At 34.2% G+C, this 19,743-nt stretch overlaps 2 protein-coding genes across 14 annotated transcripts; both read right to left on the bottom strand.

The window, feature by feature from the left end:
- Positions 1 to 2,709: 2,709 nt before the first annotated feature.
- LOC114403581 (serine/arginine-rich splicing factor SR30-like) lies at positions 2,710 to 8,818 on the bottom strand. Of its 11 annotated transcripts, none has more exons than XR_003664669.1 (15): positions 8,737 to 8,818; positions 8,003 to 8,097; positions 7,376 to 7,441; positions 7,203 to 7,277; positions 6,991 to 7,099; positions 6,796 to 6,842; positions 6,621 to 6,678; positions 5,903 to 5,952; positions 5,722 to 5,778; positions 5,489 to 5,637; positions 5,356 to 5,403; positions 3,875 to 4,042; positions 3,332 to 3,794; positions 3,161 to 3,211; positions 2,710 to 3,054 (listed from the first exon to the last, which is right to left on the bottom strand). XR_003664669.1 is itself a non-coding variant. In XM_028366610.1 (14 exons), exons 2-13 carry the CDS (start codon positions 8,087 to 8,089, stop codon positions 3,176 to 3,178), a joined length of 816 nt encoding a protein of 271 aa, XP_028222411.1. In that variant the 5' UTR covers positions 8,090 to 8,097; positions 8,737 to 8,818; the 3' UTR covers positions 2,710 to 3,054; positions 3,127 to 3,175. The 11 variants fall into 11 exon arrangements, 3 of the variants coding, with proteins under 3 accessions (XP_028222411.1, XP_028222409.1, XP_028222410.1); XR_003664668.1 differs by having other exon boundaries at positions 3,332 to 3,772; XR_003664671.1 differs by having other exon boundaries at positions 3,332 to 3,365.
- A 1,879-nt stretch (positions 8,819 to 10,697) lies between these two features.
- Positions 10,698 to 18,526, bottom strand: LOC114403150 (E3 ubiquitin-protein ligase RFI2-like). Of its 3 annotated transcripts, none has more exons than XM_028365932.1 (6): positions 18,044 to 18,523; positions 15,620 to 15,789; positions 15,010 to 15,068; positions 12,560 to 12,585; positions 12,093 to 12,477; positions 10,698 to 11,791 (listed from the first exon to the last, which is right to left on the bottom strand). In XM_028365932.1, exons 1-6 carry the CDS (start codon positions 18,246 to 18,248, stop codon positions 11,329 to 11,331), a joined length of 1,308 nt encoding a protein of 435 aa, XP_028221733.1. In that variant the 5' UTR covers positions 18,249 to 18,523; the 3' UTR covers positions 10,698 to 11,328. The 3 variants fall into 3 exon arrangements, with proteins under 3 accessions (XP_028221733.1, XP_028221732.1, XP_028221734.1); XM_028365931.1 differs by having other exon boundaries at positions 10,698 to 11,803; positions 18,044 to 18,522; XM_028365933.1 differs by having other exon boundaries at positions 11,395 to 11,835; positions 18,044 to 18,526.
- Positions 18,527 to 19,743: the final 1,217 nt, after the last annotated feature.

The raw sequence follows: 19,743 nt of genomic DNA, 5'->3' as shown, positions 1-19,743 counted from the left end.
CGCATCAAAGAAATTCAATTCAATTCAATCAATGGATGCGAATCACGAGCAAATTGTTGTTGACGTTGGATCGGTGGTGGAAGTCGTTTCTGCTGATGACGATCACGCTCCTCTCTACAACATCGAGAGTCTCTGCATGCATTGCCATGAAAACGTAAATGTTTTTCTCCTTTAACGTTTTTTCAATTAATTCACTGTGTCGGTTTCTTCTTCTTTTTTGCGCACCTCTGCGTTTTGTAACTGAGCAATTCAGTTTTCCATTTTTTTCCTCTTCTACATTTAATTTGTATTCAATACACCATTTTTTTCCTCGCAACATTTTTTTCCTCTTCTGCATTTAATTCGTATTCAATGCACCATTTTTTTAAACTCTTCTTTTTCCTTCCTAATTGCTCCCTCAACGTTTATGAAGTTTTAAACATTCAGCTTTGTTTTTTTTTCTTCCAAAGTCAAATGCGTTTGATTGGTATTCAATACTCGATTTTTTTTACTCTTCTTTTCTTCTTTCTTAATTTACTCGGTGAACGTTTCTGAAGTTTATTGAGCTTTGTCTTTCTTTTTTTTCCAGTCAATGCGTATTCCATACTCAATTTTATCTACTTTGCTTTTTTCTCCCCCCTTAATTGCTTAGTGAAAAAGTTTTGTAGTTTAAAGGCCTTGTTTTTTTTCTTCCCGAGTCAATGCTTTAAGGCTGATGTTAGGTGCTTACGGATCAAGTTGATCAGTAAGATTTCTACGGATCAACTTGATCCGTAACAAATTTACGGATCAAGTTGATCCGTGAACAACTTGCGGATCAGCTTGATCCTTAACAAACTTGTGGATCAACTGCGAATCAACAAAACCACATGCGGATCACATTATCACATACGTGGATCAAGCAAAATGAGTTGGGTGCAAAAAAATACTTTAAATATATTCGAGAATATTTTTGTCTTTGCACATAGGGTGTTGGGTGCACCTAACAACATCCTTGATTTTTACTGCTTCAAATCATTGTTTTTATTTTTATGAATTAATGCACATATTAGAGGTATTAAATTGCTAATATTTGTTGAGATAAATATTTTTTATCATTTAGATTAAATAAAAGTGTTTATAACGGAATTTTGAATTTAGTTTTAAATTTAACAATATATTAAGAGTCAATTTAATTAATTGACGATAAATTCAATCCAAGTATAAAATTGGATGGAAAAAAATTACTATATGCGAGTGATACATTACCCTGGATGCATTTCCGTGTCCTAAATTTTATTTTCAGTAAAAGGGGAGGCTAAAAAGCCATTACAGAGCAAAATGACGAGGGAATTGGATCCCTCTAAAGTTTGACCACAGGAGGGAGATACAAAGACTGTGGTATTTAAAACATTAGTCTTTATGTTGTCTGAAAGGAAACATTTTTGTTGAAGGGAATAAAATACATTTTAATGATCTGTACGTTTGGACAGAATAAAATACTGAATTTATTTGTTATTGAAATAATTTTTTTTTAAGAAACTTTCATTCAAAATTTATGAATTCAAGTGCTTGGAATCAATGCCAATTGGTCAAAAGTGAATCTCGGTAATGACAAGTTGACAATGTAATAGTTTATGGCGGATTCTATTGTGCGAAAGTGAAATTTTTTTACACCGTACCAAAGTTCATTTTAATCCATTAGATCAAATTATTTCAAAATCAATAATTATCATTTTCTGTTTTCTTGCTTTTTTTATGTTATTTTTTTTATTTTACCCTTTACTTCTTTGCCGTGCTTCCACCTTCTCTACCTTTGCCGCACAGGTGCTCTCTCTCCCCCTCCTAGCCTCTTAGGGCGCCGGCAAGAACCCTTCCCTCTCGTGCTTGGATTTTTTTCCTTTTTGCAGTTGAAGGTGGAGACGTTGGTGATGTCGCAATACCTTACGTTTCTTGTTAGTTGTTCATCCCATCGTCTTGTCACTACTTGCATTTTTCCGTTTTGCCAATGACGGTGGAGTCGTTGTCAGCGACGGTATAGTAGGAGGCCCTACTTTACTGCTCTAGAAAGAACGTGACAGTGTCATTGCAACGTCGTGATCGTCCACAACGACATCGTGACAGTTCCCGATGAGAAGAGGGGCAGAGAGCCACCAAAAATCATTTTTTCGAAGTGACATGCGGTGGTAAGAGTAAACGAGAATGGTGGGGTAGCGGAGGAGGTAAGGAATTTGAGGTAGATGAAAAAGAAGGGACAAAATCAGTAAAGAGAAGAAAAAAATAAAACAAAATACGAAGATGAACTGAAACCCTTGATTTTAAAATAAGTTGATCTAATGAATTAAAATCAACTTTCGTACCGTGCGAAACTTTTTTGTTTTCGCACGGTAAAATCTGGCATAGTTTATCTAGATTAGGCTTTTATATTGCAATTACAAATATATATTTAATTAAAAAAAAACGCCATACAAACACTTGAATTCGGTAAATAACCTTGAAAACGCTGCACTTACTATTTCATGGCACCAGAATTAGTTATGGGGACGATTTTGTGCTTTAATCATTTTATTTCACAATTTCGACCTTATCCCTATAAAAATGGAGATTCTCATTAACGAACATGCATCAATGAAAATAGACGAACTATTCTCCCATTTTTCTATAATTTTGAACCAGCTATTTCCCTGCCACCCATTTTTACAGTTACAATACTTAGTCCCACAACAAAGTTTTAGATAAAAATCGAGCAGGAGTCCCACCAAAACACGGTAACTAGGATATCCAATATCACAGGGTTAAACTACTAAACACGCTGGCCAAGTTAGAATGTATCTCGGCCACAGTTGATAATACAGATACATTTCAGTTCTAGCTCAAATCATCCACTTCAAACTTAAATGCCTAAAAGGTTTGTTTCATGGCTTCAATTATCAAATTTAAAATTCAAATACCTTACATGCTAATGTGGCGACAGAGCTATATTGGGTCTTAAACGTGCTACTGTGTAGTTATCAAATTAAAATGCAGCACACAAAATACATTACATGCCCAGTAGTGGTCTCCAGAGTCAACAGGTCAGCTGCGTTCAGATCTCCCCTGTCAAATGAGAGCTGCCATTAGAACACCAAGGAACTTTTGAAAAATAGAAATTGGAAATTTCTAATCAACTATATGAATGATTAGGAGTTTGATGACAATTTACTCGCCCCAAACAAGATTATGATGAGCTACTTGGACTTTGGTGAGGTCGAGGCTGCAGTTCAAAAATGATATCAAAGCTCACGATTATTCATATGACAAGAAAAACTTAATGCAACTGTGCTCCACTCCTCCCCTTAATAATGTGAAGCAATTCAACTCAGATAACACTTACTGATGAATTTGGAGATCTGGATCTTGACTGGGATCTGCAAAATTTATTAATTAACAAAACTCAATTCAATATCCACAATGATCCACGATCCAATATTCCACATCAAAGTTACCATAACCAAAACGAAGAAACTAATCCACCACAAATCTTGAGCAGCATCCAAGTGGAAAAGCAATTGAACCCAGTATCACACGTCTATAGTCTCAACAAGTGTTAAAAATTCTATTGTCAACAGCACATGATATCTTGATCCAATTATAGGGAAGATATATCTAACCCAATATAGGACAATAAGAATTCCTAAAGAGAAGGAATAGATCAACCAGAACTCAGCACAGGTTATGTTGTAGTTTTTTGAATTGTAACACTGCTGATTTGCAATGGTTGCTAACCAATGGCATTTAGACGGTGATCCAGCTTTTAGATTGCAACTCATCCAGTCTACAACAATCGCAGACCATGCCTTTAATCAATATATCATTACCGTCATCATTAGTTACAACATTAAGGTTCCACACGTGCTCATCAACATAACAGTATTACCTCAAACCAAAAGTTGGCGTTTGAGCACCACATGCCATCAAGATCCTAACATGCAGTTCCCAGGTCGCCGCAAAAGGCCACATCTAAAAAACAAGAGTCAACCCTAATGAACATTGTATATTTAGTGGCCAAGCTGCGATCCACTTCAACATTGTCCCCTCCACCTTTCTACATATTACGAGTTATGCTGATAAGTCTATGGTACAGCATTAGGCTTTATGAGAAGAACAAAGTGGAAGGCATACAATAAAAAGTTCAAAAAGTCCCCTCCAACTTGTACAAAAAGAAAAAAGAGAAGCTGAAAAAATTTGAGACATGACTAGGAATATCATAATATTCTAGAAAAGCAAAACGTGAAAGTTCAACCCAAGCACAAAAGAAACTGAATACAATACCATATGGATCCAGACAATCACATGAAATCAAAATTTAAGGCCCATTGTTGATTAAAAGTGAAAAAAAGGAATGTCCATTATATACTTGTAACAACAGATGTTCCAATGAATTTTCATTTCCATCAAGAAATAACGTGGTAAAAAACTTAAGCAGCAATCCTACAGAAACAGAATTGTGGAATGACGAACAACTGCATAGAAGTCACCTATCACCTATATACAGATGTGGAAGGCAGAGAAACTATAAAAAGTAGAGACATGGTTGATGCTAAAAGAAAAAAAGGGGGTAAAATAAATAAATATGAAATCATCTAATTGTTATCATAGTCGCCAGCTCATCTCAGTAACTTTTCAATCAACTGAGCCTCAAAGGTGGGTAGTAAATCGACATGCATGCTATTCTACAGTAAAATAATTACTTAATACCTTACAGACTCTGCTATTGGTTTTAGACCATAATAAATAAAATATTTTTGCATGTGTAGTAAACAAACTAAGTTTTCATTTCTCCTTGTTTGAGAACAGGGAGAAGGAATACTTAGTGGCTGAAAGATAGTTTTAAAATACACTAAAAGATAGAGAAATGGCTGAATCTGGCAGAGAGATACATGAGAAGCAAAGCAAGCAAACATTCCTGACATGGTGGGGACAAAAGTTGACACAAATCAATTTGTTTACATGAGCAAAGATGTACCCAACCATGAGTCAACAATAACAAATAGAATAATAAAACAACAAATCAAGCTCTTATTTCTCAACCAAAACTCATAGACAAAAGAGTATAAATTGAGTAAAAGTAGTAAGAAAGATCACAGTATTCACCCAAATAAATCTTATTATTATTACGCAAAATGATCAAGCATTTAATTTTGATCCACCATAGATGTAAAACATTTCTACATTAAATGAGCCACATGATACTACCTATTGGGAAAGATGATAGAAACATAGACTCCAAGAGAAACACCCTAGTTACAATAACGCAGGGATACTCATTCACTAATGACATTAACCAAACTTTAAAATTTCAACATTCAAAGCACAGAGCACAAAACTGCATATGTATCAGACTTGGTAGAAACTGACCTTGAAAGAGATATTGAACGTCGAGAGTGTTTTGGTTTCGGAGACCAACTGCATAAATTAAGACTTAGTCAATTCTTCGAAGCTACCAAAAATATAAACTGAATCATAGTTCACCAAGGCAACCAAAGTGAACCTTCTGCTCCTGTCACTATAGCTATGACTTCTGCTGCGGCTATGGCTGCGGCTTCGTGAGATACATGGACTGCGGCTGAGGCTTCTAGAATAGCTCCTCCTTGAATCACGACTAGGACTTCTAGAATAACCTCGATCATATTCCCTCACCTGGACCAATCAGAGATGTACATTAACAAAAGCAACTAAAAAAATATTGAAAGCAGAATGTAGCCAAATATAATATCCACCCACCCGTATGAAAGCACGAGAAAAGGCATTGCGGAATTCTGAGTCATCAAGTTTCCTGATCTGTAACAGAATACAAAGTTAAAGAAGTAGAACAAAAGTACTAGTTAAAAAGACACCAAGGCAAGTAAAACACAGATCCTGATAACCATTACAAGATACAGGTTTAGTCGTTTAGAACACTTACAGCATATTTCATATCATCATAATTGGTATAATCAACTATCCCAGTCATACCTGCATACAAATTATACTAAAGTTTAGAATTATGCTGTGAAATTAAAGGGAGCTGCAACAAAAGATATTTGTCATAATTTCCTAGACTTGTTGCTTCCAAGTTCCAAAATAAGTCATGCATCTACATCAATATCACCATTTGAAATTACCAGAAAAGTTAATTTTGTGATAAACATTTTAGTACATGTTTGGAATAGCTTATTTTGTGATAAAAAAAAGCTTATAATTAAAATACTGCATAGAGAACATTTGGATATAAACTCTCTTAAACTTAATTTAAACCAAACATGTGCTTTGTCTGAATGATTGGTTCTTATCACTATATAGCCCTTAGGAGTGCCCATCCATACATCAATTGCATCAACTTCCTGATGAACCCAATACTAAAGCCTTCTTATGTAAACCTTGGCTCTTAATAATCCAAGATCATAATAATAGTGCAGAAACTGTCTCTGCACTTTTAAAAGTAAAGTATCCTAACTCTTACTTATAGATTTAAAAGCGATAACACTGAGAAACATGAAGAAAGAAAAGCTTTCCCTGTTCTGCTTGTAATGTTATTCTCATTCTCCTTTAATCAAAGGACTGAAAGCCCAAAAGCCTATGCGCTATAATTAAATCATTTTGCAATCTAATAAAAATTCCAAATTAGATCTTAATCCACTTACCCCCACGCTCACGGAAGACTTGCGAAAAACACACATCACCAGCTTTACGCATGTGATCCTAATCATCAAAACTCAAAATCAGCAAATATGGTTCATTAGTTTTCAACCAATACAATGATTTCAACATAAAATGGCATCAATCTGCAGCTTGCATAAAATAAGAACCAAGCCATACTTTCAGGTCTTGCCATGAAGCAGACGGAGGTAATCCAGTGACCAGAACTGCAAACAGAACAAAATAAGGTCAACCAAAAACATTCTCTTTTCAGGTGCAAATAGAAAGTAAAATGAAAAAGAATAAGAACAAACTACTGTACAAAGATACCAACTTTAAAAAACTTGTATCACTATATCAGAAAACAGTACATACCACGGTAGTCAGAACGCCTGGAAACTCCACGGCTACCACTGCCACCGCTATAGCTACTGTAACGGTCTACTGATGATGAATATCCCCGTCCACCATGTGCAAGTTCAACCTATAGTAGAAAATAGTGATCAGAACTTCATAAGAACATTAGATAGTGTATCCATTACCCATAAAGACAAATACACAAGGGAATAAAGGGAAAATGTACTAACTCGTAACCGAAAACCATCAAAATTGTAACCATCTCGATATTGAATTGCATCTTCAGCATCACGAGCATCCTCAAACTGCATTTTAATATTCAATACATATAAGTAGAAGAAGGGATCTAAATAAACATGAGATCAATACTCCTTTGCTTCCTTAAAATGAAATATAGACATACCTCTACAAAAGCATAGCCTGGTGGTCTCGGAGGTATCTTCAAATCAATGTCAACAATAGGACCATACTGAAATTAGACAGTGAAGAAAGCAATTAGAGAAATACAAATCCGGATCTCTTCATCTACAACAAGATTTCAAAAGGAATATCGTGTTTGTGGGTATTACCAAGAAAGTAAATGAAGGGGGGAAATAGTGCATGTGCATGATAATAGACAGAACAATAAGGATTCTTTATTGCCTTTTGCTACCATCAATATGCTGCTAATCAAACCATAACATGCCCAAATGCAAATAAACATGATGGAAACCTAAAGTTTACATTTTTCACTATAAAAGTTAGCAGTAGATATAAAGGTATTTGTTTATTATAATAGTAGTCTGTGATAATGATATGATTTGTAGTTATTCACAACCCTTGATAGCTATCCCAGTTACCATAGATAACTTGATTTGGTAGTGTAGATAGGTCCCAGACTATTTCCCCATATTCCTAATCCCATCTTTATATAGTTGTTTTCTTTTCATGTGTGTGTGCAACTGTGTATACAGACCTGTAATTCAATCATCAGAATAATAATACAATATCATTTTCAGAAATTTATCTTAATTGTATCAGATATGCATACCTTGTAGAATAGATCCTCTACTTCTCTCAAGCGAACGTCGCCAGGAAGATTGCCAACATAAATTGTGCGGCTTGACCGCCCGCTCATTTTCCCCCCTAAAGAACAGTTGGAATTGCAGAGTTAACAATTTTTCTTATAAACTCCCATACATTGAATGCAAACTACTGAAACAATTCAGCTAAAGCAAAAATCCATAATTCGACAAAGCAACGCTGAGGAAAAATCACTAAAGCAATCATATAATTCGCACATATACTTGAGCTTTCCCAAGAAGGGCCATTGAAATGCCATATCAGTTATAGGAAAAAATATCACAAATGGCCATCGGCATTATGTTTCCTTTCGGTACATTCTGTTTTATTAGGCAGCTTAATGAAACAGAAAAGAAGCAATAAAAACAAGCATCCAGTTAATATCTCTTCCTCCCTCCCTCCCTCCCTCCCTCTCTCTCACAAAAACACTAGGAGTCATATCAACAGCTAAGAATTCTATTGTTTTCTCTGTTACAGAATCACAAGGAGAAATGAAATTAAAACCAAAATCCATCGAGTAGCTCAATGGATCCATGCTCGCATATGTTTCGAGAAGAATAAATGGAAGAACGGAAATAGAAGAATCAAACCCTAACTTTCTACCAGGAATTATAAGAAAAAGTGAAAATTAAGAGTAAAAAACAAGCATGTGAGAGAAAAATCTTGCAACAACAAAACATTGAAAATAGAGAGAATGAATACCTGATTGAGATGAGAAGATAATGGAAGCTGGAAATGAGATTCTTCACTATCACTTCTAACTTCTTAAGTTCTAAGGGCTCAGGAAAAATATTTATATGATCACCCAAGAGTAGTGCATATAACTCTTGTGGTGACACGTGCACGGCATAACTACGGTCTACCATCACATCTAAGCCGTCCAACTTTTCATTGGTCAAATGTTTTATTTATTTATTTATTTCTTTGACTAAATTATATTTAGTCTTATTTAATATATATTTGTGATTCTATTTTTTTAATCCTTATATCTTAAAAAAAATTAAATTTTAATTCAATTCTCAATTTGATATATGTTTAATTCTATTTTTTATATTTTAATTAATTAAATTATTTATTTATGATATCTTAAATAGATATATTAAATTTAGGATTTAATTACACTAATGAAATGGAAGCTTAATGAAACATAACAGAATAAAAGCCAAAAAAAACAAACATTCATGATACATGTCTCTCCCATGAAAATCCTCACATATTGTGTATAATACCAAAAGAATCCTCGTAGGTCCACACCATTTTCTCTACCTTTCACGTATTATTTTCCTAGTTGTAACTTGAATATTAAATATGAATATTTCTTTCATATAGAATTTGGGGTTCATCATGCTAGACATTAAATATGAATACATTGAATCCAATCCATTGATTCATCATGTTACAAGAAATCTCATCCCTTGGATCGAATCCCCGTTGGTATATCATGAATTTAATTTTGACAAACTATTAGTACAAAGTTTGTTTATACAGTCAATTAATTAAAAATTGTGTTAACTATAAAATTCAATAATTTTATTATATATGTAATATATAATTCACTATTGAATAACAATATATATATTTTAATTAAATTGATATAAAATATATGACCATTTTAAAATGATATAATTAATCAATCGTTTCGCCAATTGACCGTACTCTATAACTCCTTATTCACTTATCAAAACTTACGGTGAGAAACTTAAGGTGTGTTTGATTTACATTTTCATTTTCTGTTTTCATTTCCTATTTTCATTTTCAAAAGATTAAAATTTTGAAAACATGTTTGGTTTGACTTCTTGTTTTCTGTTTCCATGAAATAAAAATACTGAAAATTTATGATATATTGACTTTTTGTCTTTTTGTATTTTTATATTTACTTAAAATTATATTCATTGTTACCGCAATTTCACTTTATCTGGAATAAGGTTTCTGTTCTCAACTGAAAATACTGAAAATGAAAATGTATTGTTTTCATTTTCTGGTTGTTTCCTGTTTTCATTTTCACTGAAAATGTTTTCAGAAATCCAACCAAACACATTTTCATCACCATTTTCTATTTTCAGTGAAAATGAAAACAGAAAACAACTAAACCAAACACCCCCTTAAATTTCATCAACTATATTCCAGTCATACCAAAACTTAGCATTCTCATTAAACACAAATATGTAAAGATATTTAAGATTTTAAATATAAAAAACTTAATCCTTTCGTTCATTTATCATTTTCGAAAACAAATTTGAGTCTTGATATTTTTTCAAAGAATCAAATCAATCAAATTGATATACAATTCATTTATGTATTGCAAATTAATGAAAATGACTAAAATTAAAATGTCCTACGATCTAAATTTTACAACATGGTTTTATATATTTTTCAAGGATTAAATTAAGTCAAGTAATTTTTTAGAGTCTAAATTAAGTATTTAGTTTCGGAGAACTATAGTTAGAATCAAACTATTCACTTGTCATAAACACAAAAAACATTGAAATTGGAAACATTTGACACAAATAAAAAACATTATAATAGGACACAATATGTAATTATGTATAATTTCTTCACAAGAATCACAACTATCAGCACTCTCGCTTGGGGACGTTTGCAGTAAGGTGCCACAACGCGCATCACCTGAGTGACCGACTTAAGGAAGAACTAAACATTTATAAAAAATAAAAAAAAAAATCTTTCCAAGGAAACAAGAAAATTGTATATGCGCCACCTGACGTTACACCACTAATAGAAATGATAAAGAAAACCACATATATGATTGTTTTAAAACCAGCCTTTGAACTTCCATTATTCCCAGGTATGGTCCTTCTCATGCGAGTTTCAATACCATACCTTGGCTCAACAATTGCACAACAGTTTACAAATCACTCTTGCCATGGGGTAGAAGTAAAAGTACTTGTATTCTCAAATACACAGCAATTGCATGAGTGTCATTATCAAACATAAATAGTTGACCCACTACAAATCCAACCACAGCTGCTTTCATCCACTTGATTCATCATCACTTGAAATCACAACGCCCCAGTATTTCTTCCAAAACCTGATTTCCCCAACTAGATACACCATCTTATTTTATGCCCACCAGGGCAAATAAAACTAGAGGAAGCAAATGTCCATCACACTGGTGGCTATGGAAAAATCAATTCCAAGGCCAGCCAGAGTATATACTGTCATAACAGGACAGACCCAAAGGCCAAAGTGCCAAAGCAATATGTAACATTTTTCAAAGCATACATAATTTTCCATAGTAATGGTAGTTTGCTTCACAGTGAACAGGATACAAGTGTATTACCGATTTTGTGAAGGCGTTCTATCCGATCCATGCCTCAAACGAAAGCTGCTGGACCTGGTACCTGGGTCTGACCGGCTGGTGGCCTGGTGGTACGCTCTCCAACCTGAATCTCTATCGACATGGCTCAATGACAACGAAGGCAAGTGGTCTCTTTCCCAAGCATGGAAGTGATTTGGTAGATGATGATTTTCTTCTTGAAAATTGTGTCCTGATGAACTTGATGGGATAAGAAAGAAGCCACCACTTTGGTCTGACGATGTGGTTATTGGGGCTAATTGAGGAGATCCATTATGACTACTGGATCTTCGGGTGCCAGAAGCAATAGGTGTCCGCATTGTGGTTGAATTAGGAGGTTGCTGTGGTTGATAGTACGCCTGAAGAGCCTGGACTCTATCACGGGTCCGAGCATTGCTACCAGGATAAGGAGGGATCATTGAGGAAGCAACCGAGCTCCCCACTCTGGCAGCAGAACTGCAGAAATTAATGCATTGAAAGTTGTACAACTGCAGAAATTGATGGATTGAAAGTTGTAACCCCAAAATGTGCATGGAATATCAATCATATGACCTGAGTAAATTTCACTAGCCAGTGACAATTCTGAGATCCATCACTTTTTATCTTTTATAACCAAAAGTCAATGTATTTAATGTGATAAGCAGATATATTATGGTTTAGCTCACTCGTCAAATTAAATTCGAACAAGTATTAACTCATGCAAACAAATATATTTTACTAAGGTATGTCAACTCTAGAGTGGTACCTGTGACCAACAAGGAAGGGATGCATAAAAGATCCTGATCTTGGTACATCCGAACCACCCCTGGCTGGCCTTTGACTACCAGGGGATACTGATGGCTGATCAGCAGCAACTAGACGACTACTTGCTGTAGAGAAAGGAGGGGAGTGGTGTTCCCAACTGTGATAATGAAGATCCACAGCAGGAAATGTGTAGGAAGTTGGCATGTCACTGGGCACAGATGAACCATTCCAATGGTTGAAGTTTGAAGCTTCTGATACAGTTCCACCCGAATTCGAGGAGGATGGATGTATTGGTCCAAAGTAAGCAATATACGGGCAAGGATGACTGGCAGATGACACAGCTGTATGTTCAGCAAATATAGCATGTTGTCCCAATACATCATGATCTGCATCTCATCATTCCAGTTAATTAATAGTTTCAGTACAATGCAAACAACAACTTTAAAAAAAAATGGAGAAGCTGATTACATGCAGAAGACGAAAACTCCCCTTCCCTGGAAAAATCAGGAACATAAAAATCAGTTGAATAAAAATCCTACCATTTCCTTTTATGTGTGTGTGTGGGGGGGGGGGGGGGGGGATCACTCAGAAATGCCTAAAAGTTTAAAAAAACAATGAAAGGTAAAATAATTATTCATCAACAATAAAATTGTTTAAAAGAATGCAATTTGGGCAGCATTCAACACAGTACAAAATATATATAGCACTATTCTACCTTTAACATGGCAAGGCAAGCCAACCTCAAGGGTGAATCCCCATTTTATAGATCTAATTAGAGCACATTCATAAAGGTAGGAAAACTATTTTAAGGTTCAACAAATTAGAAGTATGATGTATCAACCTAGACACCAATATTAAATTCAATAACAAGTATGCAAACAAGCCTTCATTTTGGCTGCAACTGTAATGACAAGAAACAGAGTGAAATATTGCTAAGAATGTAAGGAATATGAGCCCAACTTGAAAGAATAACTGGGCTTTCTGTTGGAGTTGGAAAGATAACTCATACTAAATTAGCTAATTACATTACTAAAGAAGAAGAAAAAGATGAGAGGAAGGGGGCACTTCAAAGTTCATCATTCCAGAAGATTAGGGTGGTAGCAAGGCTGCCAAAGCACAGAACAAAATGGAAAAACTGGACTAGAAAATAAGGTATAGGTATAACTATAATTTTTATTACTAAAGAGAATCAATCTCTGCCCTGGTATCAATGATACAAAACATATATGTTGTTCAAAGAATTGTCACCCTTATCCAGTTATTTGAGAGATCTGGATCCTCCAACTTAATTTCCTTTTCACAATTCACAACTGACTCTAGCTAACTCCCTTCTCCCCTTTTATTACCAAACAGAAGTAGTTATTCTGTTTATGTTACAACAGAAATGGGTTCCAATCCTCTACTAATCATTTTATTCTTCACAACCTAGACCCTAACAAAAGCCCATCTTGTATCCATCCTTGATTTAAATTAAAATGCAATATAATCTTAACCCACCAAAATTTAAGGGTGAATATACATCTTTAATTGCTCATTGTAGAGTCAATCTCATTAGCTGTTTCTCAAAGCACACATGACAACCTCCTCTCTTTTTTTAGGGGGTGTTATACAGTAAGCACAGATGACAGACTCCATTACAAGTTAAACTCAAATGCTGATTATGCTGTTTCACTAAAACTTTGGCAGTTTCTACCAAAATTGGACAGATCCACTATGATTATGAAGACTCCCAAGTCTGGTATAGCTACTACACCAAAAGTGGAATTCTGTATTTAAACAATTGGAAGTTCCCCGTGTAAACAAACACTTAAAAAGGAGCAACTATGTTTTTGGATCTGCATCTATTATCCACATTTCATGTCAAATTCCCTAAAAATCACAGGCTAGTATTAATTGCTTCAATTTTAACTCTCAATGCACAACCAAACACTTGGTAAGAAGCTAACTTTTAAATTTTTACTGATGCTACTGCCTTCAAAATTGTGATGCTCCTCAAGATTTCCACTAGTCTTTCCAACATTTCTCTCTTGTTTATCAAAATGGCAATTTTTAAATATATCCAGAACTTCAGAGTTCAGATTTATTAATACCATCTGTAGCTTAACCACATTTGACTTCAATCAACCTAATTAAGTTCCATATTAAAATTAAAACCTTTTACTTCAGTGTATTTGACGGAAAGCCACCTTAATTGCGGTGGTCACCCTAGCCCCCACCTTAGTTGCGGCCTCTTAGGGGGTTGCCATAATTGCAGCCTAAAGGGTGGTGGATTAGTCCCGAGTCAACTAGAGATATGGCATAAATAGAGCTTATAAAGCTTTGAAAATCCTCACCTTACAAGCTGATTTTTTGGGGTTGACTTAGACCCTAAGACCAAATTCTAAGATGGTATCAAAGTCTACCCTAAATCTATTGTTGGGCCACCTACATTTGCCACGCTCCATGTCGGTAGCCCTAGACATGAGGGGGAGTGTTGGAAAGTTGCCTTAATTGCAGTCACCCTAGCTCGCTTAGTTGCAGCCTCTTTGGGGCTTTCTTAATGATGGGTTAGTACCGTATCAGCTAGAGATATGGCTTCAATTAAAGCTAGGGCAGTCCTCACCTCACAAGCCGTTTTTCTAGGATTGAATTAGGCCCTAACTCCCAATACAAAGAGTAATGCTTCTCATTGCAAGAACCATTTATAATATATGGTTAATGTGATGTGAAAAGAAATATAATTAATAAAAATCATATATGGAATGGTTAAAGTCACACACACAACTAAGTCTATTCAAACCAGTCTAAAAATTCCAATGCATGTTATCTTTTAATGCACAAAAACAGTCTAGCCACTATAAAGAACAAATGAATACAGCAAATGACAAGTCCAAGTCTATGAATCAAAACAGATATTAGTTTTTATGCATTAAGCTTACTCAAAGGATGATGGAAGTCGTGCCAGGTTGCCAAAAGGGCACCAATGAACTCCAAAGGACTGCAGAAACCATGTAGTTAAAAAGTAGTCAAAATGGAGCAAAATATTATCTATCCACATAACAAAAAGGAACAAAAAATAACTCCAATTGAAACAGGTAATGCCAACCTTGAAAGTCAAAGTCCAACTACTAATACATAGGAAAATGACTTCATCTAGATTTATCAACTTATAAATGGCAATGGAGGGAAACAATGCACTAGCAGATATTTGTGGTACACTAAGAGTTGCAGATTAAAAAAAAGGTAGAGGAATGAAAGGCATAAGACAGATGGAGATAAATTCAGATCAGGTCAAAGGTGATTTGGAAATAATATCGAGTAGCTTCCCCTTTTTCTTATGAAGCACATATAACTGCCCTCCCAGTAAAACATCTCAGGAAAAAGCCTTATTGATAAAACCAAGCAAAGAACAAGTTTTCAATTTCTCTCTCTCTCACACACACACACACATAAACACCCAATCAATAAAGGAAGTATTAATGCAAGGCTGTGTTCAGTCACAAGCATAAAATAAAACACAAATAAACCACAAGTTAATAAGACTATTACCATCTCAGAGTAGCTAAGATCATAAAGGTCCTCATCGTGAGTCCACTCATCCATGCTAAATTCAGGATATGACCGACAACCATTAGCATATAGCCATTGACCTTTCTCAATCTTCCGACAATTAGGGCACTGCATTGCTCCTTTTATGTTGAATGCCGAACCAATGCAATCTAAATAATGTAAAGTAATAATAAGCATAAGCATAAGAATATTACTATTGCATATATTGTTGTCAATAAGAAATCAGTGTATGCAAAAATTCATGACATCACTGTTGTATCTATATTCCACTTAACTGGATTATTATTGAACCATGTACAAAAAACAAGAGAGAAGATACACATGAGTGCTTCTTTTGTCCCTTATAAAGAGATTAAAGAGGGGGAAGAAGGGACACAACAAACCATCCGACCCACTAAAAGAAAAGCATTCTCCACCGCAAGGAGATCTCAGAAAGTGACTTTAAAATGTATTCTCTGGTTTCTTAAACTAGATTTTCCATGTTTATGGCTCATCTAACATTCCAAACAGGGATATGAAATTCCACCACATTAAAGCATACATATTGACCCAACTTTCCATATAATGCTATAAGAAACATAGGAAAAGCAGGGAATTGACTACTACTTGTTACAGCCCTAGAATGACTATAGTTATCGTATCATGCTGTCCGCATAAACATATGCAAATAATCTCTAAATAATTAAATACATAACAGAAGATGATTTTAGAAATGTAAAAATAAAAGAATCACTTTTTATCGGGAAAAAAATCCATACAGGCTGATTAAAAGATCTAATTTAAAGTATTGAGAGAGCCTGACTCCATCAGTCATAAAAGATTAAATCCCTTAATAACCACAAGTTTAACACATCTTTTCAAAAAGAAAGACAATAGCCTTTTCGGTAGCGCAGCACATTTAGCACATGTTTTCAAAAACTTCTCCTAATCTCTGTCTCGCCTGCAGCGAGAGAAGGTAAAGAAAAGATAGAACAGAACAGAGAGAGGTGAGAGTCACTGAGTGAGAGAGACCCAAGTCCCAAATGTGGCGCTTCTCTAACAAAAAGCATTTATAATTTTGGATTTAATATAAAAGGGTAATTTGTTAACATTGTTACATAACTGTCAGGGTGCTATGTCCAATACTATTTGGACACCATCATAGAAAGACTTGTTTCATATAAACATGTTGAGTCTATTCCCCCAAGTTCCTCTATTAAATTAAATTTCAACAAAATTAGATTTCCAGTATAATTGTCAAACTGCTTTTTCACATAGCACCTGAATAATAAACCAAGGCTTATCCATCCATTGGCTCTTTAATCTCTATTTTGTTGGTTTTATATTTGCAAAAACAAAATCCTTATTCTTAGTTTCAGAGGGGGAACGCTCATGACTTCATATCATTTACAACATTCTATCAGCTGTTCAACTTAAAATTTAATATACCTCTCATAATTATACCCTTACTTGGTTTGACTGAAAAACAATGAAACCACACACTCTGGATTTCCTCGGTATTGACAAGACCTATTAAAAGCAGCCAATACATACTGCTAAACCTGAGCAACTACATATATTATTCAGAAATTTCACCAAATATATGGAAAGTTAGCCAAAACGTCACAATTTTGTCGTTAAGCAATTCAGCAATACCAAGACAATGAAATCACACACTCTTGAGTTCCTAACCAATGACAATACCTATTAAAAGCAATCAATGCATACCGCTAAACATGAGCAACTACATATATTATGCAGAAATTCCACCAAATTTATGGTAAGTTAGCCAAAACGTCACAATTTTTGTCGTTAAGCAATTCATCAAGACCGAGACAGTGTCAAACTTCTGCATACATAAACATGATTTCCTACCAGTGGCAAATATTGAAAACTGACCCAGATTTCCACAATTCCATCATAAAAGCTACTTTGGCCGTCCGCGCAACAACGACAAGCCTAATTACCCTCATCATTAACCGTCAAAAACAACAAATCAAAAATTGCAAAATCTGTTTGAACTTTGAATCTGATAGTTTCATAAAGAAAAAAAAATATTATATCCAATCATCCACAATAACTACCCCTTGTGACTAGGTCACATTCACTATATGCAATTCAATTCACCATTCAAAACAAACAATCAATCAAACTGGATCCCATAGCCTACAAAATTCTCTTGGCTTCAGAACCCCAACAAACACCAATGGACATATCATCATCGAGAATAAGAATCATCATGCACAGTTGATATTCTATTATTCTTATATCTGCATCAACAAATGGTAAAAATAATTACGAAACAAAAACTAAATTCCAGATCTCAATCGTTGCAGTTAACACAAGCTGTATTATTCAAATTCCAGAATTATATATTCAATTGTATTATTTGCATGCAGTTTGAGAGAGAGCAATTAAAGTTACCGAGATGAAATTGATGACCGCATTGAAGCTTAGACCAGGATCTATCCCCATTATCGGCAACAACCTCGAGGCAAATGGAACACGACACTGAACCGAAAGACTTTCCTCCTCCAGCATCTCCGTCATCCACAACCTTATCATTGTTATTCTTATTATTATTATTGTTGTTGTTATTGTCCTCTTCTTCATCGTTACCGAGACCCATTAGAAAAACCCTAAAATCGGAACAAGAGCGAGAGAGGGAACGACGGCGTTTAAATGAAATGGAGTTAGGACAGGGATGAGAAAACAAAGGAAAAAGGATTGTAATCTGAGATCTCAAGTCTTGGGGATGAACAAGATTGAATTTTTATTTCGTTGGATTCTTCCTCTGACTCCCGATAACTCTTGTCCAATCAACTTTACCGACGGTTGCGATTCATTGCCGGTGCCTTCACCTTCCCGTTGACTTTAAATATTTTTTTTAACTCTAATTGCTTGTATTATGCTTGTCTTGCTGTATCTACTATCCTTTCTTGTCCGATTATGATTAAACATTATGTGATGTTTTTTTATGTCAAAGTATTTATTCTGTCATTTGTATGTAAAGAGATATATATATAAACTCTAATCGCAAAATAAAATATAAATAAACTGTTTATATTTTTATTCTTACAAATAATTTTATGATTAGATTTTTAATATTTTTTAGTTGAAATTTCATTTCCTTGTATATTAACATACACATAATTTAAAATTATATTAATATATTAACATTATTTTAATTTATTCTAAAAAATATTTTAACTTAGTAATATAGGATAAAAGTGAAATAAGTTTTAAATTTATTCAATATTTTTGTAAAAAAAGTTATTTAATACTTAATACATAAAAATATAATATTAATAGGTGATGATGATAACAATCATAATAAAGAAAATTACAATGATAATGACAACAACATGATAAGTGTGATGACAATACAAGTAATGAGACTTGAAAGTATTAGTAATGCCGAAGGGAAGGATTTGGTAATAGTAAGGGGGAGAAAAAAAAATGTCATGTTACTTTTACAGTTAACTTTTCCTCCATGCAAGAAGCATACTACCCAACAAAATAACATGCTAGTAAGTGGTAGATAAGAAAATCATATTGTTGAGCACAACTCATATGCTAGAGCAAAGCAAAGCGAGTCACGTACATGTGTGATGTGATTAAGAAAATCATATTGTTTAGGTTTATTGTTATTATATAAATTGGTATAACCTTATTAATGATTAATAAGAAGGAAAAATAGATGTTTTGTTTCCCACACACACTTGCCAAAACTCATTAAATCCTTGTGTTAATGTGTGTGTGATCGATTGCTTTAAAATTTACTTGTTGTCAACATATATCATGTATCTTATGGGTACACCAAACATGCAATTTATTATAGTATAATAAAATAAGTATTCTACTAATGGAGTTAGATCTAATGGAAGGGATTAGTCTCAAAAAATGTAAGCATGTTTCGAATAGGATTTCATTCGAAAAAATAAACATGTGGGAAACAAAACAAAACAAAAAATCTATGTTATCCTATCATAATCTTAATCACCAAATCTATGCTCCAATATTTTTAGTTGTCTAAAACTATCAATAAAGAATAGTTATAACAAAAATATTTTTTAATTGCCATATTTTTTTCAATATAAAACTTATGTAAAAAAGAAATAAAT

The sequence above is a fragment of the Glycine soja genome, chromosome 20, assembly GCF_004193775.1.
Source record: "Glycine soja cultivar W05 chromosome 20, ASM419377v2, whole genome shotgun sequence".
Taxonomy (NCBI): domain Eukaryota; kingdom Viridiplantae; phylum Streptophyta; class Magnoliopsida; order Fabales; family Fabaceae; genus Glycine; species Glycine soja.
This window is presented reverse-complemented; position numbering and strand designations above follow the sequence as displayed.

Bases quoted from the DNA above. Each gene is read 5' to 3' on its own strand.
- LOC114403150 (XM_028365931.1), bottom strand. From the start codon at position 18,248: ATGGGTCTCGGTAACGATGAAGAAGAGGACAATAACAACAACAATAAT. The intron at 15,790-18,043 runs GTAACTTTAATT...TACATTATTTAG, and splicing joins CGGTCATCAATTTCATCTCG to ATTGCATTGGTTCGGCATTC. The intron at 12,586-15,009 runs GTAAGCTTAATG...TGATTTTTCCAG, and splicing joins CGACTTCCATCATCCTTTGA to GGAAGGGGAGTTTTCGTCTT.
- LOC114403581 (XM_028366610.1), bottom strand. From the start codon at position 8,089: ATGAGCGGGCGGTCAAGCCGCACAATTTATGTTGGCAATCTTCCTGGC. The intron at 6,843-6,990 runs GTATGTACTGTT...TTCTGTTTGCAG, and splicing joins CAGGCGTTCTGACTACCGTG to TTCTGGTCACTGGATTACCT. The intron at 5,779-5,902 runs GTAAGTGTTCTA...ATTCTGTTACAG, and splicing joins ATGATGATATGAAATATGCT to ATCAGGAAACTTGATGACTC.